General features: G+C 45.8%; 1 protein-coding gene across 8 annotated transcripts in view; it reads right to left on the bottom strand.

The window, feature by feature from the left end:
- The window catches only part of iqsec2b (IQ motif and Sec7 domain ArfGEF 2b), a 50,106-nt gene that overhangs the window by 10,646 nt on the left and 13,779 nt on the right, over positions 1-25,681 (bottom strand). For 3 of the 8 annotated variants that reach the window (XM_023837479.2, XM_072715209.1, XM_072715214.1), the window contains exons 3-6: positions 18,913-19,101; positions 15,678-15,749; positions 561-831; positions 107-475 (exon numbers count right to left, since the gene is read on the bottom strand). In XM_023837479.2, coding sequence (XP_023693247.2) covers positions 107-475; positions 561-831; positions 15,678-15,749; positions 18,913-19,101 — 901 coding nt within the window. The other 5 variants (XM_072715210.1, XM_072715215.1, XM_072715213.1 and 2 more) reach the window with 5 other exon arrangements.

Here is a 25,681-nt window from a genome sequence, read left to right as displayed (position 1 = left end):
CATTATGTTTAAAGGTACACATGAGGTCTATGACTTCTATCACTACACTCTGGTCTGGCTCAGCATGTCCTCACGCTATCCCAAAATGACAAAATTGGTGGCCTACCTGTTTGTTGAAGGAGTCATCTAGGTGTGTGTACTCCCCAGACCGATTCCCCTGCAGACGGGGCGGGGAACCACTGTCCCGCTCCGGGCCAGTAGGGGGGGAGCGGGACCGGCCATGCTGGGGAGGTGACGGCGGGCCAGCACCGTGGGGGTAGTGCTGCTGCTGTGTCACTGGCTGCCGCTCGTCAAAGGAATATTGCATGCGCATGTTGGACAGGATGATGCGGCGTGTCATGCGACTCTCAGAGGCGGAGCTGCGCAGCCGCTCGAAGTTCTTGTTCATGCGATACTGGCGGAAGGCCGTCTGGATGGTGCGTGCAGCCCGGCGGCTCAGGAAGTACCCGCCATACTTCCGCTCCAGCATCTCCACCTGAGGAGGAGTCAGCAGGGGTTAGCGTGTGTGACAGGGGCCTGCAAGCTCATACATAACCGTTGTAACCACTCACGGTGCGTACCTTCTTGTCCTGGAGGTCCGTGGATAGCTCATAGCTGTCGGACAACGTCTTGCACCGCTTGTTCTCTTCCTCCTCCTGCTTGCGCAGTGCCAGGCTGGCAGGTTGGTGGCGCGTCCGCTGGGACCAGGCCAGACTGACAGGGCTTGTGGCGGCTACGGTAGGGCCCCGGGGGGCATCGCCGCGACGCTCTGAGCTGCGCGGGTATGCCGCCTGGCTGCACGCGCTGTCCGAGAAGCTGCCCGACTCCGTGCGCTGAGGCTCTGTGTCCACGCTGGGGGGCATACAGAGAGAGGATGGTGTCAAAGGGACAGAGCAGAGACAATGACAATGTATAGGGGGACGAGGGCATTCTGGGGTGCGGCAAGGGCACCCTCCAGGTCACCTGACAATCAAATTAAATAAGAGAAGCTGGTTCTGCAATGGCACCTGGTTCCTGATACCTGCCCCGCCCCCAGTTCGAGCCTCTTTCCTGTGCTTACCCTTTTTGTTTACATCCTCTGGCCCATCCCTGCTTTGCCCCCAAACACAGCCTTTATTCCTTCCTCCCATGCCCTGCAGTCCTGTTCACAGTCCTGTCACACGTGCTTTTCAGACAGCCCGATACAAACATTGGGTAAAAAACTGAGTCACCAGCAGCTGGTTTACATGCAGGCAAAGGTTTTAGCAGGGTCCATGCCACTAACTGAGAATGCCTTTGCTTTGAATTTCTTGGTTTCAAGAGGATGTGTCTCAGAGGCTGTGAAAGTTTGCGCTTAACACACACAGTACCCACACCTTCCAATTTATGAGTAACCAGGAACCAGGAACTGGATGTCACAGGGACAGGTTAAAAGGTGTTTTATAACAGGATTAGTAGAAGGAAGTATGCGAATAAAAGTACAGCCGGGTGACACTGCACAGGCCGCCCACCCCAGGGAGTGTGCAAAGTGATGTTTCACCGGCAGATCAACATGCTGGGCCCTCCACACAGCCACAGAGCCACAACGCCATGGATCCAACCGGCCTTTCCTACAGCATTTCCATGGACACCCCGCTTCTGCTGCAGCGAGACAGGGTGCCAAACTCATCAGCCCCTCTGAATGCTGACGAGCTACGATTACAACAATGCCAAGACAGGAGAGACAAAAAGGCCCCTCTCCCAACGGGGAAAGGCCCTCAGTCTTTCCTCGTTCACCAGCCAGAACACCTACTGAGGCTTGGCTGCGTCTGAAACACACCACCGTCTCAATCATGTTCTCCAGGCTTGTCCAAACATTCTTATTCAAGAGTGTGTTACATTAAAAAAAAACAAAAACAAATGGAGGTTAGGTGGATTTTCCATATGCAATAGTCACACCCGCTCTAATTGTCCCCCGCCATGCATGCAGTCGCCGTGTCACTCACATGTAGGCGTTCGCTCTGCGTGGAAACCCCCATTTCCTGTTTGACCACATGTTGGCAACGTGCTTGACAGAAGCTGCGATGCAGTGTCCAGGCGGTCACAAAGAAGCCCTCCACATGCAGTCACACGCAGGCACACACATGCAGACTGGACTGCAGCCACGCCTCACACGCAGAAACTCTTTGGTGAGGAAAGTTCTGCCTTTGACGCCTAAAAAAATTATTATTCAGCAGCTGAGCAGGTGCCCTAGTAAAAATCTTACCCATGTATATAACAGTATATTTCAATTCATCTCAATACAAATTGGAAGTTTTTCCAAACAAAGAGTTTTTAAACAAAGCTGCTCTCAGTTCTGACTCCCTGCCGCTTCTGGTAAGCATTACACTCCCAAAGTTTGGTTAACACTCAGATGTGGTGGAAACGCCCATACCATGTAACACTGAGGGCCTGAGTCTGTGGACATCCCAACAGCATCGGTCACATGTCTTTTATAGCCTGGCACAAGTTCCAAAGGGTGTCTGACTTCTAGGAAAGGAAAACTAACCTCTAAAAAACTTATTTGGCAACTGCATAAAAGTTGTCTGTTCTCTCACAAAAGAATGCTCAGCTCTCAGAAATTACATCACAGGCTGGTGTTAAATAGTGCAGCTGATCTATTCACAACACTGACCCAGTAACCATAAACAAACAAGAGTTAGGCACAGATCAGACTGGAAAGACCAGGTTACAGAGTAACACTCAGGCCAGAAACAGACTTTGCAACACATTAGAAACACAAGCACCCCGACTACATGACTGTCACACTAAATGCTAAGACATGCACATATATTTTTAAGAAGGGTACTTTAACAGCGGCACACAGTCGGGAAACCGCACACACACCAACACGCACGCATACAGAGAGAAGCAGACTGCTACTCTTCATCTGTGCTGGCAGGAACCAGCTCAGGTAATCCAAAAGTTCCTCCAGTGGGAAGTCCCGAGCCTCTTCAAATCGCACTCTGCTGTCCGCTTGTGGGTCATATGGTCACATGCTGGAGAAAACCCCTCCCCTCTTCCGCCTTGCTCTCTCTCCCTCCGTCTCGCTCTCTCTCACGGGAAGGGGGTGGGGGCAAACTGCGCACCGGCTGACATATGACAGTATTCCTGCAGTGACAGGCAGCATCACTCCTGTCTCTTCCAGGGGTTGGACACGTCCCTGAGAGCCAACGTTAGGAGAAGAACGGCTTTCTGATGTTCCAACATCTGCTTCTTCAGAGCTGGTCAAATGTCTTATCGGTTTATTCAAAATCTTAATTTTATTCTGTCAACTGTCTGTCATCCTGACATAATAATCCTTACTGCAGCCATATTAAATATGTATGTATTTTAGCACAATTTAAGATTCATTGACAAGGTCCCTCAGTCTCCTCACCTCCCATTGAGATGTTTTTTTTTAAATAATCACACATCCATGCTCGATCTCCCTCTTTGACCTTCCCCCATTGCACTCTGTGAAGCTGCCTCACTTCCTGTCTTTGTGCAGTGCTGACTGACGACCAGGAGGACAATGGTGGGAGGAATGCAGAGCCAAACAGGCACTGGAGGGTGCATGACCCCCCGTCCTGCTAGTGGCAGACCACACTGCTGCAACAGCAACTTGACCATGAACAGAACGGACTTGCTGAGGAGGGATACAGAGGGACGAGAAGCAGATGTGTGAGACGTCTCATGGGGGGGGTCACTCAGGCATGGCTGAGGGCCAAACATACTAACTGTGCTTTCTGGCTGCCCCTGGTTGCTGGAAAGACCTTCCGGAAAACACTACAGCTGCTGTCAATGCCTTCCTCACTCTCCATCATTACTCTCCTGCAGAGCTGCGGCTCCCTAAGTCTAACAAGACTTGACTATTTGTGACATGCTTATTTGGCCACAGCTCATAAGAAGCACTCAGATGCAGGGGCAAGGACAGGCAGTCACTGAAGGCTGGATCTAATTTATGCTTCAGTACCATTGACTGAGCTAATCAAAAATAACAACTGTGATGTACTCAGGTCTGGGCTGAGGCAGCATCTGTCATCTACCTCTGCCCCAAACTGCTGTTTGTCCTACAATGTTTCCTTCAGCTATGAAGGTGAACCGGTTCTGTGGCCATATACAGTAGATCTTTGACAAGTTTCATGCCTTTCATTGCACTGACTTACTTCATGCCTTTCATTGCACTTACTGACAACAATAAAAAGTAGTGAACCGTGGTATCGAGTTCAGTTCAGGGTAGAAGATGCAAAGTTGCTCATTGGTGCCTTTTCTCACAAGAAGCAAGCTCGTCTTCATGAAACTCAGATCTCTTATGTCATCCGACCTTACATCCAAAGTGTTCATCCATTTAATAAATATTTATAATAGTCATTTTGCTCATATTACAATTTCTGGAATTTCTGGAATTACAGGCACTTCACTAAGGTGTTATCTTATTGGCACTAACTAAAGGAAAGCATTGCTGGGATCATCTTATTCGCATTAGCCAGCCAGCTATGCTACTGTGTTCCGGATTTATCTCTGAGCAGAATGTGGGGCCGCTGTTACACAAAGACAAGAAGAAGCATGTGACAGGTGATGATAGCTGCATAGCAGAGGCTAACATAATTAAAGGGCTCCATTTCCAGAATAAATATATTTATAGAAAACGAGAGCTCTGTGCCCAGGTGTAGACCGTTCAGGTGTCAGAACACATACAATTACTTACTGTCATGTTGTACTCTGATTGTCACCAAGCGGAGAAACACAGATTGTTTTAGAATAGTATAGGGTATATATTTAACTCAGTCTACAACATATTGAGCAATTTTTATTTCACTTTACATACATACACTATACTATACATACATTCATGCTTAGAATTGGTTTCTGGGGTTAGTAGGTTTAGTGTCAGTGACCATACCATACCATATTTTGAGACAGGTGCATCAAAATATGTCACATAACCACATGCAAAGCCAGTCCAATCATTATCTATAAGGAACATCATATAAAAAAGGTAAAATTGAATAAAACTGACATCCATTTGCTACTCATATGAATTTCCAGCTATAAAAGAATCCCTAAATAAGTCTTTTGTTCTCATGAAATTAATGAATGCAAATGTCTTGATAAGAAACCAAAACAAATCTAGGCTGATTGCACTGAGACCCTTAAACGGACAACACCCACACAAGCAGGCCCAAAGTTCATCTGTGACAGAGCAGATGACGTTGTACCTGCACTGTGGAATCTGAAAAGCACAGATCAAGTATGCCTGTCAAATAATAAAAATGTATGAATTACAGAGTGTGTCCTTCTCACTTAATTTGATCTACCATCTGTAGTGTTGCATACTTTTGTCTTGTGTGCTTGTGTGTAAACAGATCTCTGCTGCTTCTGACCATAATACTGAAAAGAATATATCAGGGATTACTGATGACTAGTGTGTGTGTGAGTGTGTGTATGCGTGTGTCCTGTACATATTACATTGTGGGGACCAAATATCCCCACAATTTGATTAAAAACATGTTATTTTGACATTGTGGGGACCATTATTTTGGTCCCCACAAAGGGAAACTCAATTTTATAAAAATCTGTGACTGCAATCAAAAAAATTTTAAATGCCAAAAGACTTGTATTTTGTTTGGTTACTTATGGTTAAGGTTAGGGCTGAGTAGGGGTTACGGTCATCATGTTGAGATTAGAGTTTTCCCCAAAGAAATTAATGGAGAGTCCCCACAAAGATATAATTACAAACCTGTGTGTGTGTGTGTGTGTGTGTGTGTGTGTGTAGAAGAGGAAACTGGCACGTCACTGCTGCTCATAACAACACTTCCTGAAAAACACACTGATCTGTTAACAGAGGGTAAAAATGAGGTCGAGGAGAAGGCAAACTGAACACATTCGATTCTGGGGTGTTATGTCTGATTTAATGAACATAACTGAGTGCGCTGGCTGAGCGGCCATGGAAAACGGATGGGTATGAATCAAGTATTTTATAGGCACTACCCAGTTGACAATAACACTGTAAATACTGCCTATTCCTTGGACATCGATCTTTTTCCTGTTATATTCACATTATCACTGCAGAGCTACAAGCTCACACACGAGAAATAAACAGAATATTACACATACTTAAGCATAAGCATCATGGAAAGCAGAGCGCGGAGCTGAACAGGTTCACAAACCTTCTGGGCCATGAAACAGGTAGATAAGAGGGGGAGAAGATGCAGAGGAGAAGTGCAAAGTGCTCCATCAATATGGAGTAGCAAAGAACAGTCAAGCCCTGGGCGGTATAGCGTCTCAACACAGAATAAAACAACACGCTGCCCAATACTGGTCAGAGACATTAAGCCATGTATACTGTAACACGCTAAACTGCCACAGAGACCCAGCAGAAAGTGAGGGCAGCTTGCAGTGGTCCCAAGTTGGCCACTACAGGACCGTCTCGATCTCCAGCACCAGAATTGGACCTTGCATGCTGTGTCTGTGTGTTATATGGGAATGAAGGATGTTTAAAGACCATAATGTTCAACTAACTTCAGTGATGGCGTCATCCCATATAAAAGATGGTCGTTTTTTTCATATTTTATGCACCTTAATGCACTGTGCCTTCTACACACACATTTCGGTGCGTCTCTAAAGTGAATCATGCTCCCGATTTCGGGTTTTACCATCTTTATCACTGTCCAGACTGTAGCATATTGAGCAGCAGCATAAAGCCAGCGGTCTTTGCAGATACATATTTAACACGTGAATATCTGCGATAGGGTCTAAAATGGAATGACTTGAGAGATAAAAGACTGAACGAAGGCTATATTTATTAGGCGTGGCCAAATAATGTCGTTAAAATTTACATTTATCGAATACACCATTTAAAATTTGACAGAATCGGTACTTAACAGTCTGATTTTATCAGAGTCAAATTTAATATAGATTTAATATAATAGTACTCTTCGCTATTTAGCCAGCAGGCTTAGGTAAATTAAACATCTTTTAAAATGCGGCATCGCTGCATTATCATGCGAGTGGCTAAGCGGGTCGGGGCGTTTCGGGGCAGGTGTGTGACGCCTCCCTTCATAATAACCCACCGTGCGATTATTCCTGAAGTAAGTCCGAATCGGCGACGAAGTAACACCCGTCTTTCCACCTGACTTCTTAAATGGTTATTTTTTCTCTTTTTAAACCATTTTTCTATATTCCGTCCCACTTTAAAAGGCTGTTAATTACAAACCTGTGTGTGTGACACACGAGACAGCACGAGACAGCGAGCGCCGCCAAACGCTCTAAAGCAATTTAAATAAATATTAATATAAACATTAGGCCTATTGTATTAATACACATCGTGTAGGTGCTGTGTTAATACGGTTTTGTTACCTTTGCATTAAACAGTGTGTAGGGAGACATAAGGAAGACTTTTCAAGGGAAAAAAATACAACAATGCTGTTACTATATCCACATTTCTGCCAGGGGCTAGTTACATAATAGAAATATATACTCACACACACACACACACACACAGAACGCATAACCAGTCCTGAGACTCCCCCATTTCCATAGCTGTATGTACAGTGTCACATCCTTAAGAGTGGGGGCACAGCTAGATATTTTGGGCCCCCTGACAAAATGACCTTGCCCCCCCCCCCACTAAAGTTGCCACTTTTAATCTGAAGGCCAGCATTTTACTTGCCAGTACAATATTTTGCATCCCCAGTCCCCTAGAAAGTGCTGCTTAGTTAAGTTACCCAGGCATGGAATTATGTGTTTGTACGTCTTTTCTCATCATAATATGATCTGCAAAGACGTTATATAAAGACAGTTATTCACTGTATATTATGTGCTTGTGTATGGATGTGAACTTTGAGACATTATCATCATCTTAGTAAAGTCTAAGTTCAGGTGTGTTCGGAGGGGTTGGCACACACACTCGATATTCACAGGGAAGCAGACACAGGCCCAAAAGCAAGGTCAGTGTGGCAATGGAAAACAGCTCATGAATAATGCAACAGATTTTTTTTCCCGAATCCGTGCATTTGTTTTGACCTTTTAAAATATGCATTATTATTTTTCGGGTGCCCCCCCATTTTACCCTTCCCCCCCTGCCTCGTGGTTCCACTCCTCCTTGGCCTGCCTTTCCCTGCTCCTCACAACCTATTTCCATCACTTTCACACTCACGTCGTGCCGATAGGAGAGGCGGATAAAGAGAAAAGGCTGAGAAAAGGGGGAGGGGGGGGGGTGGAGGGTTGCTTAGCGATGGCTGCGCAGAGACCATGTAGGTGGGGAGGCAGTTGCTGAAGTCACGAGCAGTGTTGCCGTGGAGACGCTGTCTCTGTGGACTTGAATTGATGGTGTAGGCTGCGGTGATACAAGCCCAGCACTGCGTACTGTAACACACACATTCAGATTTACACAACTGACATATGGCCACATTCCTATACAGCTGTCCATCTCCTTCCCACTAAATATTAAAGACAATATTACTACAGGTATACTACTGCACTGTGAGATATATAGAGTACATCACATAATGTAATACACTCCAGAATTAATCTTTTCTTACTACCAATATAGAATTTTTAATGCTGAAACTGAGTGTAGAATCCTGAAACTGAGTAAATTTTATACTATTTAAGACTACAATGAATTTTTAATTATCCATCTATCTTCTGACTGCTTATACTGGTCAGGGTCACTGGGAATTTAAATTATTTAAATGTAAATTTTCTCATGGGCTATAAGACAGGAATAATTTGATACAGTAACTAACGTTAGTGCTACTAGTGACTAGTTTTTTTTTGCATACTGGCTAGTTAATCACTCCATGTAGTCACCGTTGCCAAACATTTTATGAATAATTGCATATATTAATGTCCTCAGCCAATGTGAGTATTTTATGCAGGGGGGAGCAGGAGTGTTGTTTAGCCACGCCCCTTGGGAGCTGCGGTTTGTGCACCAGACAGAAAGAGCTTCATGAAACCCTGTCAACTATTTTACTAGCCTGCCCCCCACCCCCCATCTCTCTGACGGCTCCTAGGATCTTCACTGAACCTCGATTCTAGTCGTCTGACACCCCCCCCCCACACACACCCTTCCATCCCTGTGCTTCTCAGACTCCAGTAATTGCCTTGTAAGCTGGGTCTATTTTAATATCTCTGGCAGGATGGCCGCCAATGCAGCCTCACAGTGACATTTGTGACAAGACTAAAAGCTGGTTGTGCAAGAGGAATTGTTGCATCTGCAGGCCTTAGCCAGGTTGCCACAGTGATAGTCTTGGTCACTAGTTACATCTAACGGGTCCCCACCAGTACAGAGAAGGCTGCATGATTTAGTAAATATTTAACTATCTTACATTAATTCTTTGGCCACAGAAATTGTCTGCCCCCCCCCCCCCCCCCCCCCAAAACACACATGCACTACCTGACCATACCCAGCAGAGGGTGCTGTGGGGGTCATCTCTACACAGAAGAGCCAGCTGCATGAATGCTAAAATTATTCTGCTAAACTAATGCAAATTGTCTGGTCTGCCAGTGCATCTCTCCATTACTGACAGCTTGAGTCAAAGACAGGATATTCGTAATTTCCCATGCTCAAAATGGGAAATTAATTGGTGGTAAAAAAACAGATGAACCAAATGAACCAAGCATCCTTCACTCGCAATGTATGTATGTGTATACAGTATATTCTCAAGATTTGGTGAGCTTGTCATTTTTAAAACTTAAATTAAATCACAAAAATTCAGTAAAATCCTGGAAGACAGAGTTATATAATGGAATTATTCATAGACCTCGATCCCCATCACTTTGTTTAAGAAGTTTTAATAAGTTCACATCTTAAGTAATAATGACAACAGGAAATAATAAAGAAACTTATAACACAGTAAAGGCTCAATTCTTTCCATGATTATTGCCATTCGATGAAATGGTTAAAATTTTTGCCAGCATGCAATTACCTCTGTAATTATTCTTAAAAATCACATTAAATTACATAAAGACCTGTGAGATAAAGTACTGTAGCCTGGGAGAAACCAGAGAAGCAGACTGGCATTGTGGAACTGGTGGGACTGGCAGTGTGAGGTGAACTGGAAAGCACTGTGACTGCAATAGAAAGCCGTTGGCTATCCTGGTCCTAGTGCCCCCAGAGTCAAGCTCATTCATTATTGATCACCTGTCGGGCCAAATTAACGGATTGATTCCTGACAGGTTCAAGCAGAAACAAAACAAATTCCATATAACAGGTCACTATTAGCCTGTGTGCCTGTTCTTGTAATAAAGAAGTGATGGCAGGTACTGGCTGGACGTACAATAACTCAAAGTGTTTATATGAATGAAACATAAATCATGGTCTGGTCCTTTAAGAAGAACAACCATACAGATGATTGAAAGTGGGAACATCGAAACAGCCTGGAAACAGTCTTTGAGAGTTCTCACATTTCTCCATACTCAGCCCAGCTGGCCCATTGAGTCAGGGCTGAGATGCAGTTATAGCGCCATTTGAACTCTAAGCCATCATTACGGAAGAGCATTCACCACGGCCCGGAGAGCGACACCATCACAGAAAATGAAAGAAGCCGATAAGCACTGATAGTTCTGCAGTGTGACTGATCGCTCTCTTTCAGTCCACTCCCAGCGCCCCAGAATGCCTTCTTGGGACATTAAGCTGTTGGTATCAGCTTTGCAAACACTTTCGATCAAAAATGAAGAACTGTCTCATCATCACAGCAAAACACAATTTCATACCACCCATTTCACATAGTTGAATATTTCACCCTGTGTACCAGCCCTGTTTCAGACAGCTTAATATTTCACTCTGTACTGTAGTGGACACTTGTCAAGGTTACCCTTAAGACAAGGTTAATAAAGGTTAATCTTTAAGACAGAAAACACCTAACAGATGATCAATAAATTATTCTTTCATCAAGTCTTATCCAGTACTATTTAACAAAACACAGCCTGTGCTTAACGAGCATTAAACTATAATTAAGATGGATTGGATGGTGGTAAATAAACATATCCATGTGGACCAATCAGAGCAGATAACACAGCCCGTCCAGCGTGCTGGGGTGCAAACACTGTGTCACCCACGTGCAGATACATGGACATTAGGAGCAGTGGACCAACCACCTACTTAATCACTAAGGAGAGCAGCACACAGCCCCTTGTGCTGAGATACAGCCCAGACACAGAGAAACAAAGAACGAGATATCATAGGGTCCTTACCGTATAGCACAGCCGCGGGGTCACTCACCAAACGCCGGGGCTTGATCAGGAACACACCCTCCTCTTTCTCTCTCTGTCTGCCACTGGCCCTGTCACTCGCTCTCTCCCTCGCTCACTTGTTTAGCCTCTTTGTCTCTCTCTCAGTTACTCTCATGCCTGTTCTTGGTATGGCTATATTATTGACAGCATTTTGATAGCATTTTGACTCAGTCAGGCAGTGAATCTCTGAAGTCCCCTGGGTGCACACGCACACACACACACAAACACACAGGTTTGTAATTATATCTTAGTGGGGACTCTCCATTCATTTCTATTGGGAAAACTCTAATCTCAACATGACACCCTTAACCCCTACCCAGTCCTAACCTTAACCATAAGTAACCAAACAAAATACAAGACCTTTGGAAAAATAATTTGTCCCCACAAAGTCAAAATAATAGGTTTTTATTACATTATGGGGACATTTGATCACAATGTAATACACATATGCCCACACACACATACATATATATACAGATATATTTAACATACCCTGCTGTACATAACTCAATTAACTGCTGAACCTAAAATACCTAAAATAACAGCAGTGAAGTCATTTACACTTAAGGAATAGTAAAACACTGTAAGAGATAATTACTGACAGGGGGGGGGTGATGATCAGACCCAGAAATGGGAAAAGAATGAGCAGCCATTTTAAGATAGGTGATACAGTGTGGCAGAATACCATATTACCATGTCACAGAGTACCATGCTACATTCACTCAGTCACATGTCAGTACAGACAGAGTATCACACTGCATTCACTCAGTCACACGTCAGTACAGAGTACCACACTACACTGGCTCAGTTACACGTCAGTACAGACAGAGTACCACGCTACACTGGCTCAGTCATACGTCAGTACAGACAGAGTGCCACGCTACACTGGCTCAGTCATACGTCAGTACAGACAGAGTACCACGCTACACTGGCTCAGTTACATGTCAGTACAGACAGAGTACCACGCTACACTGGCTCAGTCATACGTCAGTACAGACAGAGTACCACGCTACATTCAGTCAGTCATACGTCAGTACAGAGTACCACACTACATTCAGTCAGTCATACGTCAGTACAAACAGAGTACCCGCTACATTCACTCAGTCATACGTCAGTACAGACAGAGTACCACGCCACAACTGCTTGCTCTCCTGTGATAAGTTCATGACCTGCATAAACACCAGCTATTTTGTATTTCTGCCACACACATTTGCACTCAACTGGAGGTACAGTTCCCATCATATTAAAGACGTACTGTCTCTGGAGGTCATCAATGTAATAGCAGAGTAGTGTTATACATCCTATAAGCAGTGTCACATGTCATGTTTATCGTACTGAATTCTTCATCAGGAGAGGTTTGCCCAAAAAGCCACTCTTCAGATGCAAGAGGAGCCCTGAACCTGGCTTCCCTTGAAGAAAGACAGATATGACTGATTTAATTCTCCTTCAGTAACTGTATTCCTGCCTTTGAGACTGTCTTCCAGAACCTTTTGAAGAACATAACTGTAAACAAGTCTGAAAACTGGAGGTTGGGAAGTTCAGTTCTGTCTGTGTTCTCCCTAAGAAGGCCTTAGGTTACTCCTCTGTGTCTCCTTGCCAAGATCGCTGTCCCTGACACTATCAAGCAGCAACAGTCCAGAAATCTCAACACGATATAAACCCTCTCAAGGAAAAAGACCTCAAACAAGATTCTGTGAATACAGGGCTAATGCTCATCACCAGTATACCTGCTAGTCTGGCTTCATGCATGTATGAATTAAATACACCACCTGCTGGCACCACGTATGTACTACACTGAGTGTGGAGATTCTCTCATTTGACTCTTCAAGGATGAGGCCACATCATGGAGCCACATCACTTTTCTAAGCCTTGTTCATGCTCCTGCCTTAGCTATGATTTTACTCAGAATCCCATGATCCTTTATTAAGGATGGGGTACTATAATAATATAATACACATACTTATGGCATAGAAGCTCATGTTCTCCACTCTTAAGCCCACAATCTGAGGTCTAGCACACAGTTTACACATACATACTGTATGTTTTATTTCTCTGACTTTACATTTTGTGCCATAAACTCTTTTCCACATTTTAGTACAACCTACCCTTAGTAAAGCGTGCAGAACTGTATGTCCAGGACACAGGGAGGTAATCAGATGGGCCAGAGAATGGCATGTGGGGTTCAGTAATTTTACGTGGCATTTTTAGCTAGCACTACCTTGGTCGCATGTACAGCATAAACAATGGCAACAGCCAGTCAGGTCAACAACACAAAACGTTGCAGACAATGACACTGGGAGACCCTCCAACCCCAGAGTGGTGGACTGGGTTACCTGTACATGCATTTCTTAAATGGATTCAGGAGCAAAAACTGAAGGGCTGGAGATACAGCCTCCATGTTTCATAGATCTTGAGCTACCCAAATGCTCTGCCCATGATGCTGGCGAAATCTGGACCAATTAAATTGCAAGCCTTCTCCACTCCGTGTAATCTGATTGGAGGTAACTGGACACCTTCATCGCTCCTATTAGGGCAATTTCAACACTGTCAGTCGATTCCATAGCCTAGAAACATCAGTGACTTTGTCATTGTCATTGTCTTCTATTATTAGTGAAAGCGGTCCTTGTGTAAGCGTTCCAACTGCAGAATCTCTGGCACGGATTTCTGGCCACAGCATCTGTCCAATTCATTCCGGTTTAGATCTTCAATAAATAACTGTTTGGTTTGTTTCAGCTATTGACTGAATTAATTTCATAATTCAAATTGAAATAACAACATATGCACGTACATCTGTCCATACATCTTCTAACTAATTATTCTGGTGAGTGTCACAGGGGTACATGGAGCCTATTTCAGGCAGTACAGGGCAGGGGACGCCCTAGACTGGATGCCCATCCATCCAAAGGCACACAAATATGTAGACACAATGGGCTGAAATACCATTTAGCTTAACTGCATGTCGTTAGATTGCAGTAAGAAACCAGAGTGGCCCAAGAAAACCCACACAATACAGAGAAAGGGCAGTTTGGACCAACAACCACAGAACTGTGAAACTACAGTGCCACCCCCTGAACCACCATGCCACCTAGTGAAATATTTACGATACTGCAATGTTACACAACTGCTACATATACAATGAGAGCAATGGCTGTTCAAACTGACACAGCGTCAGGAAGTGTGTCGCTGCTTTGAAAGCCGTGATCATGCCGAACCGTCAGTTACGTGACGTCAGAAACGCTCCTACAGTATGCGGCTGATATGTAAATGTCACGGATTCTCCGCCTGGAGCTCTGCAAATGCCTGCTCGATTTTCACGGACGTGATAAACGCCGCAAATATCTAAATGTCACCTACTGTACACTACAGTTTTGAACAAGCAAGAATAATCAGCTTATCCATAATAAAGGGGACTCAAATTTCAATGCTATGCCGAGGCTTAACTGGGGGTTTTCACTACAACGTTACTGCCAGAGGTATGTTGATACAGATACAAGTAGAGACAGACTTATGGATAGATGTGTCGTTACCAGAGAGCTTTGTCTCTCCTTTACTCACAAATGCAGGATTTCTGAGATAATAGAGCTCTGTGTCTCGCATCGTCAGTTGGCCCATATGCTCTTGCTGTCTAACTTGTGACACCATGGAATATCAGTGTTTCAAAGAGGACAGTTTCTTCAGCTGTGGGTGATCAGAGCCAGAGCAACGCAATCTTCACTGCTTCTGTTTATGCTAAATAAGCTGCTTCCCAATCCTTTCTGTGTCAGGATGGAAGAGCCCATCTGCACATGAAATAGACAGGAAGGCGGCTCCCTAAGACGCATCTCTTAGTAAATCTGGCCCTTCCTGGAGCGGAGGGTCTCCAGAACGCTGCCGGGCGCATCCGAGATGTTTAAAGTCACATCAAGTCATTAGATATCACAGGTTCGTGTTCACATCCCGCACCTGTCCTAAAGGATTGAAGACGAAAAAACTGGAGAGCCATGAGAAGGGTCAGGGTCCTCCACAGCACCAGATGTCATGCTCTCCATAAAAGAACATATCGATGTTGGAAAACACCACTTCCAGCAGAGAGGACTCACTGCAATATTGACCAAAAACAGTAGGACCAGGTGTTTAGGCCTGAATAATACACAGTATCTGAGGTACATTTTGCCTAAGAGAACATCTCTTTGCGAGGGGAGTTTCTCTTTATATCATTTATTCTGTACCTCTCTCAAGACAAAACCTGGATAAATAGCACCACGGTAATTAGGGGAGAAGGACATTGATGCTAATAGGAGACTAAAAATAACTGGAGGAAACTTAAGGACAAGTAACATTAGTACTTGAAGTCTCATGGATCTATAAACAATAGTCTTTGTCCAGAAGGTCGGCTGACAGCTTTTATTCATTGGCCATAGTGATCTGCTCAAAGTGATTGGCTGGAATAACTTGGTGGGTGGGAGAGTGGGGGGGGGGGGGGTAGCTGATCTGCTGATTACCTAGAGGAGGGACTACTGCACTTGAAGGTGGGGCAACACAACTGATGGACGATGTCATCATCTTCCTCTTCTCTGAGAGAGACAGACAGGGATGGGTAGAGACAGGGAGAGATAGAAGTGAGATGGACACAGGATGAATAAGACAGACAGAGAAAAGCTGAACGTTGAGCAGATGGCAGCGGAAAAACAAACAAATAAACAAAAAAAAAAAACAGAGTAAAGTAGAAACTCAGTAGAGGACCGTAAGAAGATATCCCATTTTTTATGCTCTTACGTTTACTTCTCAACTTCATACCCATTCAGGAATCACCGTAACAACATGCTCCAACCTCATAAACAAAGGAGAGCTCAGGGGTATTGAAGGACGGACACCACCCTTGAAAAGAAATCAGCCTGTTTCTGCTAAATCCAGCAGACAAGGGCTCAGCGTGTATGAAGACCAACCAAAGAGCCTTAGGATCTTTCCTGAGCTTCTATCGTTTGAGGGAGATCACAATAGTGGCAAGTGGCCTACAGTAATGTCACAGGGGTATCGTGGTGTATGGACATGGGTAGCAATCTTGTTCTGTATCACAATCACACAGCAGTGATCACAATGACAAGCTATGAAAGCCAAAATAACGGTATTCTCAGGGTGAGGGGACACACTGTGCTTATTACCCTAGATTTCTGCTCATGTTTGGTTTGCTGTTCATTCAGAGGTTCATGTCCAGGTTTCATAACTGCCATGTGGCACTGAAGTACCAAAGCTGAGAAGAGGCTCAGCAGACGTTCTTACGATGTTCTTTCTGAACCGGAAAACACCACTTTCAGCAGAAAGGAACCACAGCTGAGCTGGTTCGCCCAAACCTAGTAATGAACATCGTTATGAAACACACTCTGCCAGGTGTTCAGGTCTGAATAGGCACTTCAGCTATCGCGTCATCTGTATGTTGCTATTCAGAATGATTACGGTGAAGACTGAGACCTCCTCTCACATTACCTTGGCCTCCTGCTTCAGTAGCCTTCCAAACCAACCTTAAATGGGACATGCATAGCAAGCGGCCAGCAGCTTCCTGCCAACGCAAAGTTCCTATCTGATCCTTGGCCAAGAAATCGGTGCCGAGATCTCCTGATGACCTGGAACGCAGACTTTCCACTTTCTCTCCTGTTTCACATCCTACTTTCAGAAGAGCATCCATGACTCACAGCCAGTAGAATGTCCTTCCTCCACAGATCTCCATTACCAGTGATACACATCTTTTCAGTCGGTAAATTTCTGACAACACTGTGGTTATTTGTACAAAATTTTGCACTGAAATATCACAGGAGTAACCGAACCTTGATAACAGGGGCATCTAGTAAAAGTGTATCTGCCTGGAATACAATGCCCACAATTTTATTTTAAAAGCCAAAAAAGGCTTTCCGTCCTTAAACAAACACACCCTCGAATAAAATACCAGAATAAAATACCTTTGCTTTCTCAAGTCCAAAATAATAACTTACCAAGCAAAAATACTCATTCACAACCAAAAATTGCACCTTCTTAAATACACATCATCGTAATAATTATTGTTGTTGTTATTATTTATGTAACAAGTGCTGCTGTCAAAAGCAACTTATGGCATTTGACTTTACATATCCGTTTTAGGTCCCCCACCTAGGGTACAACAGCAGAATTCTGCAGGTAGCAGCACCCTTGTGCTAAATCCACTACGCTACCACCTGTCCGAGTATCCGGATCATAAATAATGTTACTGTATTACTCCCCCATTTATTAAATCCAAACTGACATCTGCAGACAGTAAAACAAACGGCAATTAAGTGTCAAGAGGTAAAATGTAACTATACATTATATATTACATTATATTTTATTGTAGATTATATTATTGATTATATATTGCACGTTCAATATTATATTATCTCACTATCCACCAGGTGTCAGGCTTGCTACAAAGACTGCTTTGCCAGATAAATATTAGGCTTGGATCTCACATAGACCATATTAAAATGGAAGTGGGATCTTTTTAAATAGCTGCTAAACTGTTCCAGCATGTGGAGTACAAAGATACTGGTGTTGCCATGTTGTTATCGAAATGAGAGCCACATTCCTTCCCTTTTCCCTCGGCTGTCCCTTTAAACACGGAAGGCTCATCACTAAGGAGGTGTCTGACATGCTATTCAGCCTGTTCCACTCACAGCACTCAGCGCTCGCAAAAGGGCAGCTTTTAACCATAGAAGCTGTGCTCTTTGTGTAGGCATGGCATCTCTGGGACAAAGCAAGAGCATGCAGATCAAATAAGGGTTTGAGGGCAGGGGTGGAAGATGGAGAAAGAGCAGGACCACAGGGGAACGGATGGAAAGGAGCTGTGTGTGTGTGTTTGTGTGTGTTTATGCTTGTCTAAGCTATACAACTGTACCTGCCTAGGGTATATGTGAGCATGGGTAAATATGTGTAACTAGGTGTGGGAGCTGTGTGCATGTGGCGTTTTCCAAAATGAGACCCGGTCTGGTTTCTTTGGCTCAGTCTCACAGCACATGCAGTGCATTGTGGGTAAAGGAACACCTAGAATATAAATGCAGGAGTGATGAATGTGCCTTTGATTGTGGTCCTTCACTTCTGCTCCCCTTCAGCTGTGAGGCACTCATCCATCTCCTCATCCCGACCGACGCAGAGCGGCGGCACAGAGCCGCCGCAGAGTCTGAGCGCGTCTCACTGCTGCTCTGACTGCAGGGCTGCTCTGATTGGCGGGCTGCTCTGATTGGGGGGCTGCTCTGATTGGGGTACCCGTTTGATCCTTTAGTAGCTTCAGGTTGAATCGGCACACTGATGAGTTAGTACTAGCATGGATGCTGTCTAAGGAGGCATCCGCTACGATCCAAAGAAACTCTGGGGCTGAGAGAATCCGCCATGTGTGACAAGGATGGCGGGTCCCTGGCTGACTGGGACATCAGCTCGGTCTGGGGAAATCTGGCTCCCGAGCAGTGGGAACCATTTCCACTTTGGGTGAGGTGTGCATCTGCCATTCGTCAAATTCCTTGTGCGGGACGGTGGTCGAATACCTCAGCATTGACAACAGAAGCCACCAGCACCCAAGTCAGGTGGAAGGAGATGTGCGGCAGCCTTGGGGAGATGCACTGCATGCTTCTTGTCTGGTCCACAGAGTTGTAATGAAAGATATGGAGGGGGAGACTGTGACCTGGGTAATGGGGCACTATAGTGTTGGGGGGTTGGGGGTTGATTCTTGGCCCTTACCTTGCCTGCTCCGTGTGCTTGGCAGAGGGGGGGCTGCGGGCCGACCTGGACAGACGGGGCCTGGAGTGGCTGCAGTGATGATGCCTGCAGTGGCTGTTAGCTGTCAGATTGGGGTGAAGTAGGGAGGAAGCAGTAGTGGCAGAAGCTTTGGTGGCAGTTAGATTGCAAGGGGTGGAATTAGAGGACAACCTGACACAGAGAAAGGAAGAGAGAGACAGAGACCGGCACGTCAAGGGAGAGGGACGACAGAAGAAGACACTCACATTAACAACAGAAATACACGGAGTAGAGATTGAAACGAGCACAGTGACACCTACAGGACAGGAGGCCACATGGCAGTGCGGGCCCGTGGAAGATAAACAAGAGAACAGTAACGTCAGGTGTCCAAAGCTTCATCTTTTCATACAAGCCACTTAGACAGTCTGCAGTTTTATCCCTGGTTGGGAATTTCACCAAGCTCAGAGATGCACCAACAACGGCCTTTTTGGGGACCAATCTAATAGGTTTTAGGCTGGCTTAGCGCGGAGACCCATCCCCCGCTAGTGGCCCGCTAGAGACCGCCGGTCCCAGCCTCAGAATGACTCCGAAATGCTGACTCATCAGTCCCCTGCCCCGATGCCGTCCGCTGACCGTACGGCTTAGAAGCATTTGGGGCAGCACAATGGCCTCGGGACGGACCCTGGTCGAGTGAGCGAGGCCTCTGTGCTGGACACGAGCAGTTAGCAGGCTGGCAGGCCGACAGCTCAGAATGAGGAGGTGAGAGGAATCGCTGAAGATTAAAGATACCACCCACCTTTACAGGGCGTTACATAACTCCCTGCTAAAATCGAGCTATTGTGTAAGTCCAGAAACAGGCAAATATCCTGATAAACTCCATTCCCAGAGCAGATGAGCCAGCAGCATGCTTTTAATGCAGAAAGTATTAAAAATATGGCCATTTTTAGCTGGGTGAGAATCTAATACTTCAGTATTTAAAAACAGTTTTACATACATTACAATCCACATTCTCTCTGGTACCGGTTCTGCCTTGGAGGACCAGACTTGGGCACTGGCAGATATTTTAAGTAATGTTTAACAGTCATAGCATAAGATGGGGAGTGAGTATGGGGAAGGCACTAACTATCCTGCCTGATACATGAACACAGCCCAGCCCCAATAGCGGGGCTGACAAGGCGAGCCCACTGTCCTGTGTAAATCGCTGGGTTCTGTGCTTGGCTTCTTTGTATTTGTCTTTAATTGCCTCATTTATCTGGAAACGACCGAAGTACCAAAGTCTAGTTTATGCAATAAAGTATTCTTTACCTCTGCTGAGCCAGCATGGTGTTCTCCAGTCTATCAAAGGCCACATGACATTTGGGGCAATATCTAATAATTATTCAGATATGTGATCATTGTACAAAAAATCTGGAGGCACAGTGTGGGGTGCCCACACCAAATTTTTGATTTATGTAATCTCAAAATTCTCATTTTTCACGGCAGCTTACGCTAAGAAACGGAGGCATTTGCATCATTTTCACGGGGTATAAAATACCGCCCTCCTGTGGCCGTTTGCCTGCACTGTCAGGTTTTCTTGATCGCTGCATTCATTAGGAGCACTTTATCGCCAGCTGTTCCTGTGACGAATGTCCTAATCGGAATCATTCTCTCATTGCTTTCACCTTTCGTCTGCCTAAACCCTTTCTGTTAGGAGCAGTTCCGGGCTTCTGCTCTCAGTGGTTTGGGTCGCACCATGCAGAGGCTCTGGGCTGAGCCAAATGCTTTAAGTGCATCGTATGCTGATGGCCAATGGTCTGTTTTTCTTCTGGTCTTTTCTCTGCGACGTCTCCATGTTCCTGTCGTGAATCTCGTCCTGGTTTGCTGGCACCAAGGTGCTCCAGGTCTTACGGCCCTTTCTTTAAGAAATGCGCTTTAAAATTGCATTGTTATCATAACCTGACTAATGATCATCCTGTCTCAGTGTTACCATCTCATAACACTGCACCCGCATCAGGGGGGCTGGTTATTTATAACCATAATTACCCTTGTGATATCTTCACCCGTGACACTGGAGAAAAACATAACCGTGGGCAGAAAAGGGACAGCGAGCGGTGGCCACGGGCACACACACACACACACACACACATACACACACACACACACACACAGGTCAGACTGGGGAGCGTGAGCTGGCCAAGCATATACACATGAAGAGCAGAGGACAGGAAGAGATCACAGACAATAGAGGACAAGTAAACAAACACAGTGTGGGGGCATCGATAGAGGAGGAAAGATATCAGCAGAGTCTGGGCCAAGAAGAGCAGAGCCATGGGCCAGAAGAAGGAAGAGAAGGTGTGTGCCAGTCAGCCAATGAGAATGAGACGTTGGCTGAAGGTGAGGAGGGTGGGAGACAAGCCAGTTTGAGAGGAGGAGTGGTCTGTTGGGGGAGGGGGGGGTATGTGTGAGAGTGCATGAGACCCCCCCGCGATGAACATGTGTTAATGTAGGGGGATCCCTTCTTAGAAGGCCTCATCCTGTAACCCTCCCTGTTACCAAACCGGAGAACATCAGGGTTTGGTATCTGTGTTCTAAGTTAGCATCCAAACAGGCAGCAAGCCTCACTGGGAACCAGGAAAAAATATGTGAGTCTGCCATTGGCTCACTTTTGAGCATAGAAAGAACCATTATCCTTCTTCAGTGTTGAACATTACCTGCTCTTCAGTTTGAGATATATCTCCACCTGGAGGCTCTAATGTGGATTCGGTGAAGCCGCCTTTATAGACCCTCTCCCCGCATCCCCAAAGCCATGGTGGTTAGTCCTCTGCCGCTCGTGCCCATCACCAGCAGTGAGCGTGGGCGTTGCATAACAACAGTCGCACTGCTGCAACGATTCCCAGAATGCCTCAGTAAGCCTCACCCTCACACTGTCTACAGCCATCTCCTGGTAGAATATTAGCAACGGCAAATATTCAGAAACAGAAAATATGTCCTCTTGAGCACAATGCAGGTAGCAGAAGTGTCAATTAGTTATAGAGGGCTGCGTGCTGGCGTGCGGAGCCGCGGAGAACATCAGAGGGGTGCCGGGGTATTCTGTGTCCAGCCCTGTTTATTTTACATAGCCTGCGTTCAGCAACCCTATCTCCTGCCCTCCTGAGCATCGTGCAACATTTTCTCTGTAGGATTTATGGTGTGTTTCACTCACCTTCTCTCACATGAACAGGTTCTGACACTGGGAGCCAGCCTTAAATATTAACTGCGGGGCCAGGGGGGATATGACTGTCAGCAGACACACAATGTCTTGGGAAAGGAGCTAAGGAGGTGAGAGAATCTCCATCACAGCTGAGAGCAAATCTCTGCTGTTTACTTTAGAATAGGGTCGTAGAATGAGCAGTTTAGGAAACTGCACTGCAAAGGATGAACATCCCTGTCGTGCAATGTGGTGCGTGTTACCGGCACGCCGCCTCACGGTCCGAAGGCCAGCGTGGATTCAGGTGTAAGCACGGCCCCAGCAAGCCAGCGGATGATGCGGCCGGCGTTGTGCTCATTAAGGAAGTCATCTCCCGCTGATCACGCCTGACAAGACAAGCTGGCTCTCTGGGGCGAGAATAAAATCTTTGCTCAGCAGAATAAGATGATTTTTAAGCGAGGTATCTACATTACAGAAGGGAGGCGTCTCGACACTCCCTGGCCTCCCATTTCGTCATCTGTGAAAACTTGCTTTGGGAAAGTTCGGTTTCAGCATTGAAACTGGGCAGCTCTTCTCCGGTGGGTGTATTGGGTGTTTATTTTAGGTGCTACACAGACACCCATCAGCCAATTCGGTGAAGTTCTGCAAAGTTCTGTAAGAACCTAACCTGTTTCCCTCAAGCCCATGTGCACAGGCTTCACCGAAAGGCAGTAGCTGTCCGTCCAAACGCAGACCATCTCCCTGTCAGATGGCATCACTGCACACCGTTTCACGAGATCCCCCTCTCCCCGAGCCCTCGTCCTCCGCTTCTCTCCCATTCCCTCGTTCCAGCCTACCCCCACAAGCGCCCCACGTCGCTCTCGCCCACGCTGTTCTTCACGCAGGCACCTGCGAAAGCCCACCGTTTTTCCACGGCAACTGCGGGGGCTTGTGTGTGTGGGCTCGCGGGCTGACACATGTGAGGTCACGCGCTCTCCCGCCGCGTGAGGCGCTGCAGCGGCAGATCGGCCGCGTCACTGGCAGCAGGAGGCATTTTTTATAGCCGCCTGTCAGGGAATCGTCCTGCTCGTGACTCTCTGTACCTCTGGGCTTCCTGCCACCACAAATGCAGAGGCACAGAAGCAGATGAGATGGATGAGAAAAGATATTTCAGAGAACAAAGACTTCTATTGCAGCCCCTACAACACCTTACCCTACAACAGCCTACCTCTACAACACCTTACCCTACAACAGCCAACCCCTACAACACCTTACCCTACAACAGCCAACTCTGCACACCACCCTACAACAGCCTCTCTCTCTCTCTCTCTCTCTCTCTCTCTATATATATATATATATATATATATATATGAATTTTTTAAATTTTATATAGAGCATGGCATATAGTGATACTTATCTGCCCTTGGCATGCATGCACGTTGCCTTCCTCTTCAGCGGTACAACAGTCTTCTTTTCATTCCGACAAAGTACCTGGAAGAGTGACCCCCACCGCCCCCCCTCCCCCCCCAGAGGAGAGGCACGCAGGATTCCCACTGACCCCCACCCCCCACCTCACTGGTTTTATGAGCTTCTGGGGAACCTGCCAAAATTGCAGAGCACAGCAGGCCAGTCCAGCAAAGTCCTCCCTCTCGTTATCATTCTTTTTCTCCTTTAAAATTGCAGCTTTTTGGTGCATTCAGCTGAGCTCGGCAAAGAACAAAAACGTTCGTATTTATTACAAGATCTTTCTTCATAGTGACCAACGGTCAAATCATGACCGGCGGCCATCATCTGGAATATGGAAATAATAAGCCTTAATAAGCACGTCCCTTTATCACCAGGTCTCCTGTGTTATTTAATAAACCAACAGATGTTAAGAAGAGCACCTGGTGAACAGAGCAACAGGGATTCAGTCCCCTCCAATCCTTATTCATTCAAAGCACTGGTACCGAACAGAAAAATCAGCAACCGACAATCTCGAAGCTCACAGGATTCCTGAATTCACATTTAATAGACACCAACAAAATAGGACTTACATTACAATGTGTGTTGCTATTGGCAACTAACAAATGAAGGCAGCAGTTGCCACAGTAACAGAAGGGATAGCTGCTTTTGGTACACTGAATATTCCCTGACAGGTACTGTTACACCAGGCAATGCTCTGTGCCCCAGATTTGACCAATGCATGATGATTACCCTGGAAATCAAGAAACACCACAACACATAGATGGCCCTTCGAAAAGCTTTACCTACTGTCCGGTTCTAGCTAAGTCTTCAGGGATCAAGAGCTGAAGCCACAAGGAAAAGGAACAAAGGAGCGAGTGCATATTCATCTCAGCTGCATGTCTTTGGACTGTGGGAGGACCAAGAGGGAAGCCCACAGGCACAGAAAGGGGCTAGAGCCAAAACCACAGAAGCACAAAGAGAACATTCAAAACTCCACACACAGAGAGCTGAGGCTGCATTCTAATCCAAACAATATAGATGCATCATATCTTAGTTAGCATATCGGTATGTGCGTTACAAACCAAGACATAGGCATCAGTCCGATGTATCAATCTTGGTCGATTTTGCCAGCTAATACATAGATGTTTGTCAAGATTCAAAGTTAGCAGTACCAGAGATAACGCCATAACTAATAAAATAATAGGATGATGGATTTCCATAGTGAAGGTTGGCGCCCCCTGCCAACTGCTACCTTTGCCAAGGCTATCAAATGGGCTTCAACCAGCCCTGTAGTGCTGACTTGGGAGACTGTAGTGAGGAAGAATGAGCTCCACTATGGAAAGCCGCTGATTGTCCAGTGCGATCATCTCCATTATTTTAGTAGTTATGTCTTTAGCTCTGATGCTGTGTCTTACTTTGATTGTCACCAAGGGGCTTGAAAAAATGGGATATAAAATTGACATCACGTGGTTGTTCTATGCCAGCACTCCTGAGGGCTCAGGTTCTATTAGGGCTGCTGACTTAGCCAGGCAATTTCACTGTGTCTTGGATGGTTCCTCCCCTAGAAAGTTAGCACCCTAGGGCGCCTAATGGGTTGTTTGGCCCTGCCGCCACTGACACCAGATTCGCTACAGATTTGTGGAGGTCAGAGATTAGCCAGTCATTGATACCGGTTATTGGTATCTGTAATATTAGACAAACATATATCAGTCATCGACATCAGCCAAAATTTCCACGTCGGTTCAGCACTACCACACTAAAACAAGGTGATGAAATCTCTCAACACTGACAGAACTGGGGCTGGAACAACCCAACATACTGATGTGGAGAATATGCAAACTCCACATACACCAAACTTAAATGCAGTAATCAAAGAGCAGCTTGTGGGAGTTTTACTTACACAAAAATGTTCTGAGGGCAGAACGAAAAACAATTGGTCCAGAGAGATAACCAATCAGATTATAAAGGAGATGGGTCCAAGCAACTCCCATGAGCCTAAGAGCAGCACAATACTCCTGTGCATTATGGGCAGTGGCAAGGCGGAATACCAGCAAGTCAGGGGGTGGTTTTTGGCTCAACAGGCCCATGATTGGAGAAGTGCTCAGTTCCAGTCCTCAGACTGACAGACTGGTGCCACCGTTGGGCCCCAGAGCAAGGCCCTAAACAATGAGAGTGCCACAC

Source organism: Paramormyrops kingsleyae, chromosome 8, assembly GCF_048594095.1.
Source record: "Paramormyrops kingsleyae isolate MSU_618 chromosome 8, PKINGS_0.4, whole genome shotgun sequence".
Taxonomy (NCBI): Eukaryota; Metazoa; Chordata; class Actinopteri; order Osteoglossiformes; family Mormyridae; genus Paramormyrops; species Paramormyrops kingsleyae.
This window is presented reverse-complemented; position numbering and strand designations above follow the sequence as displayed.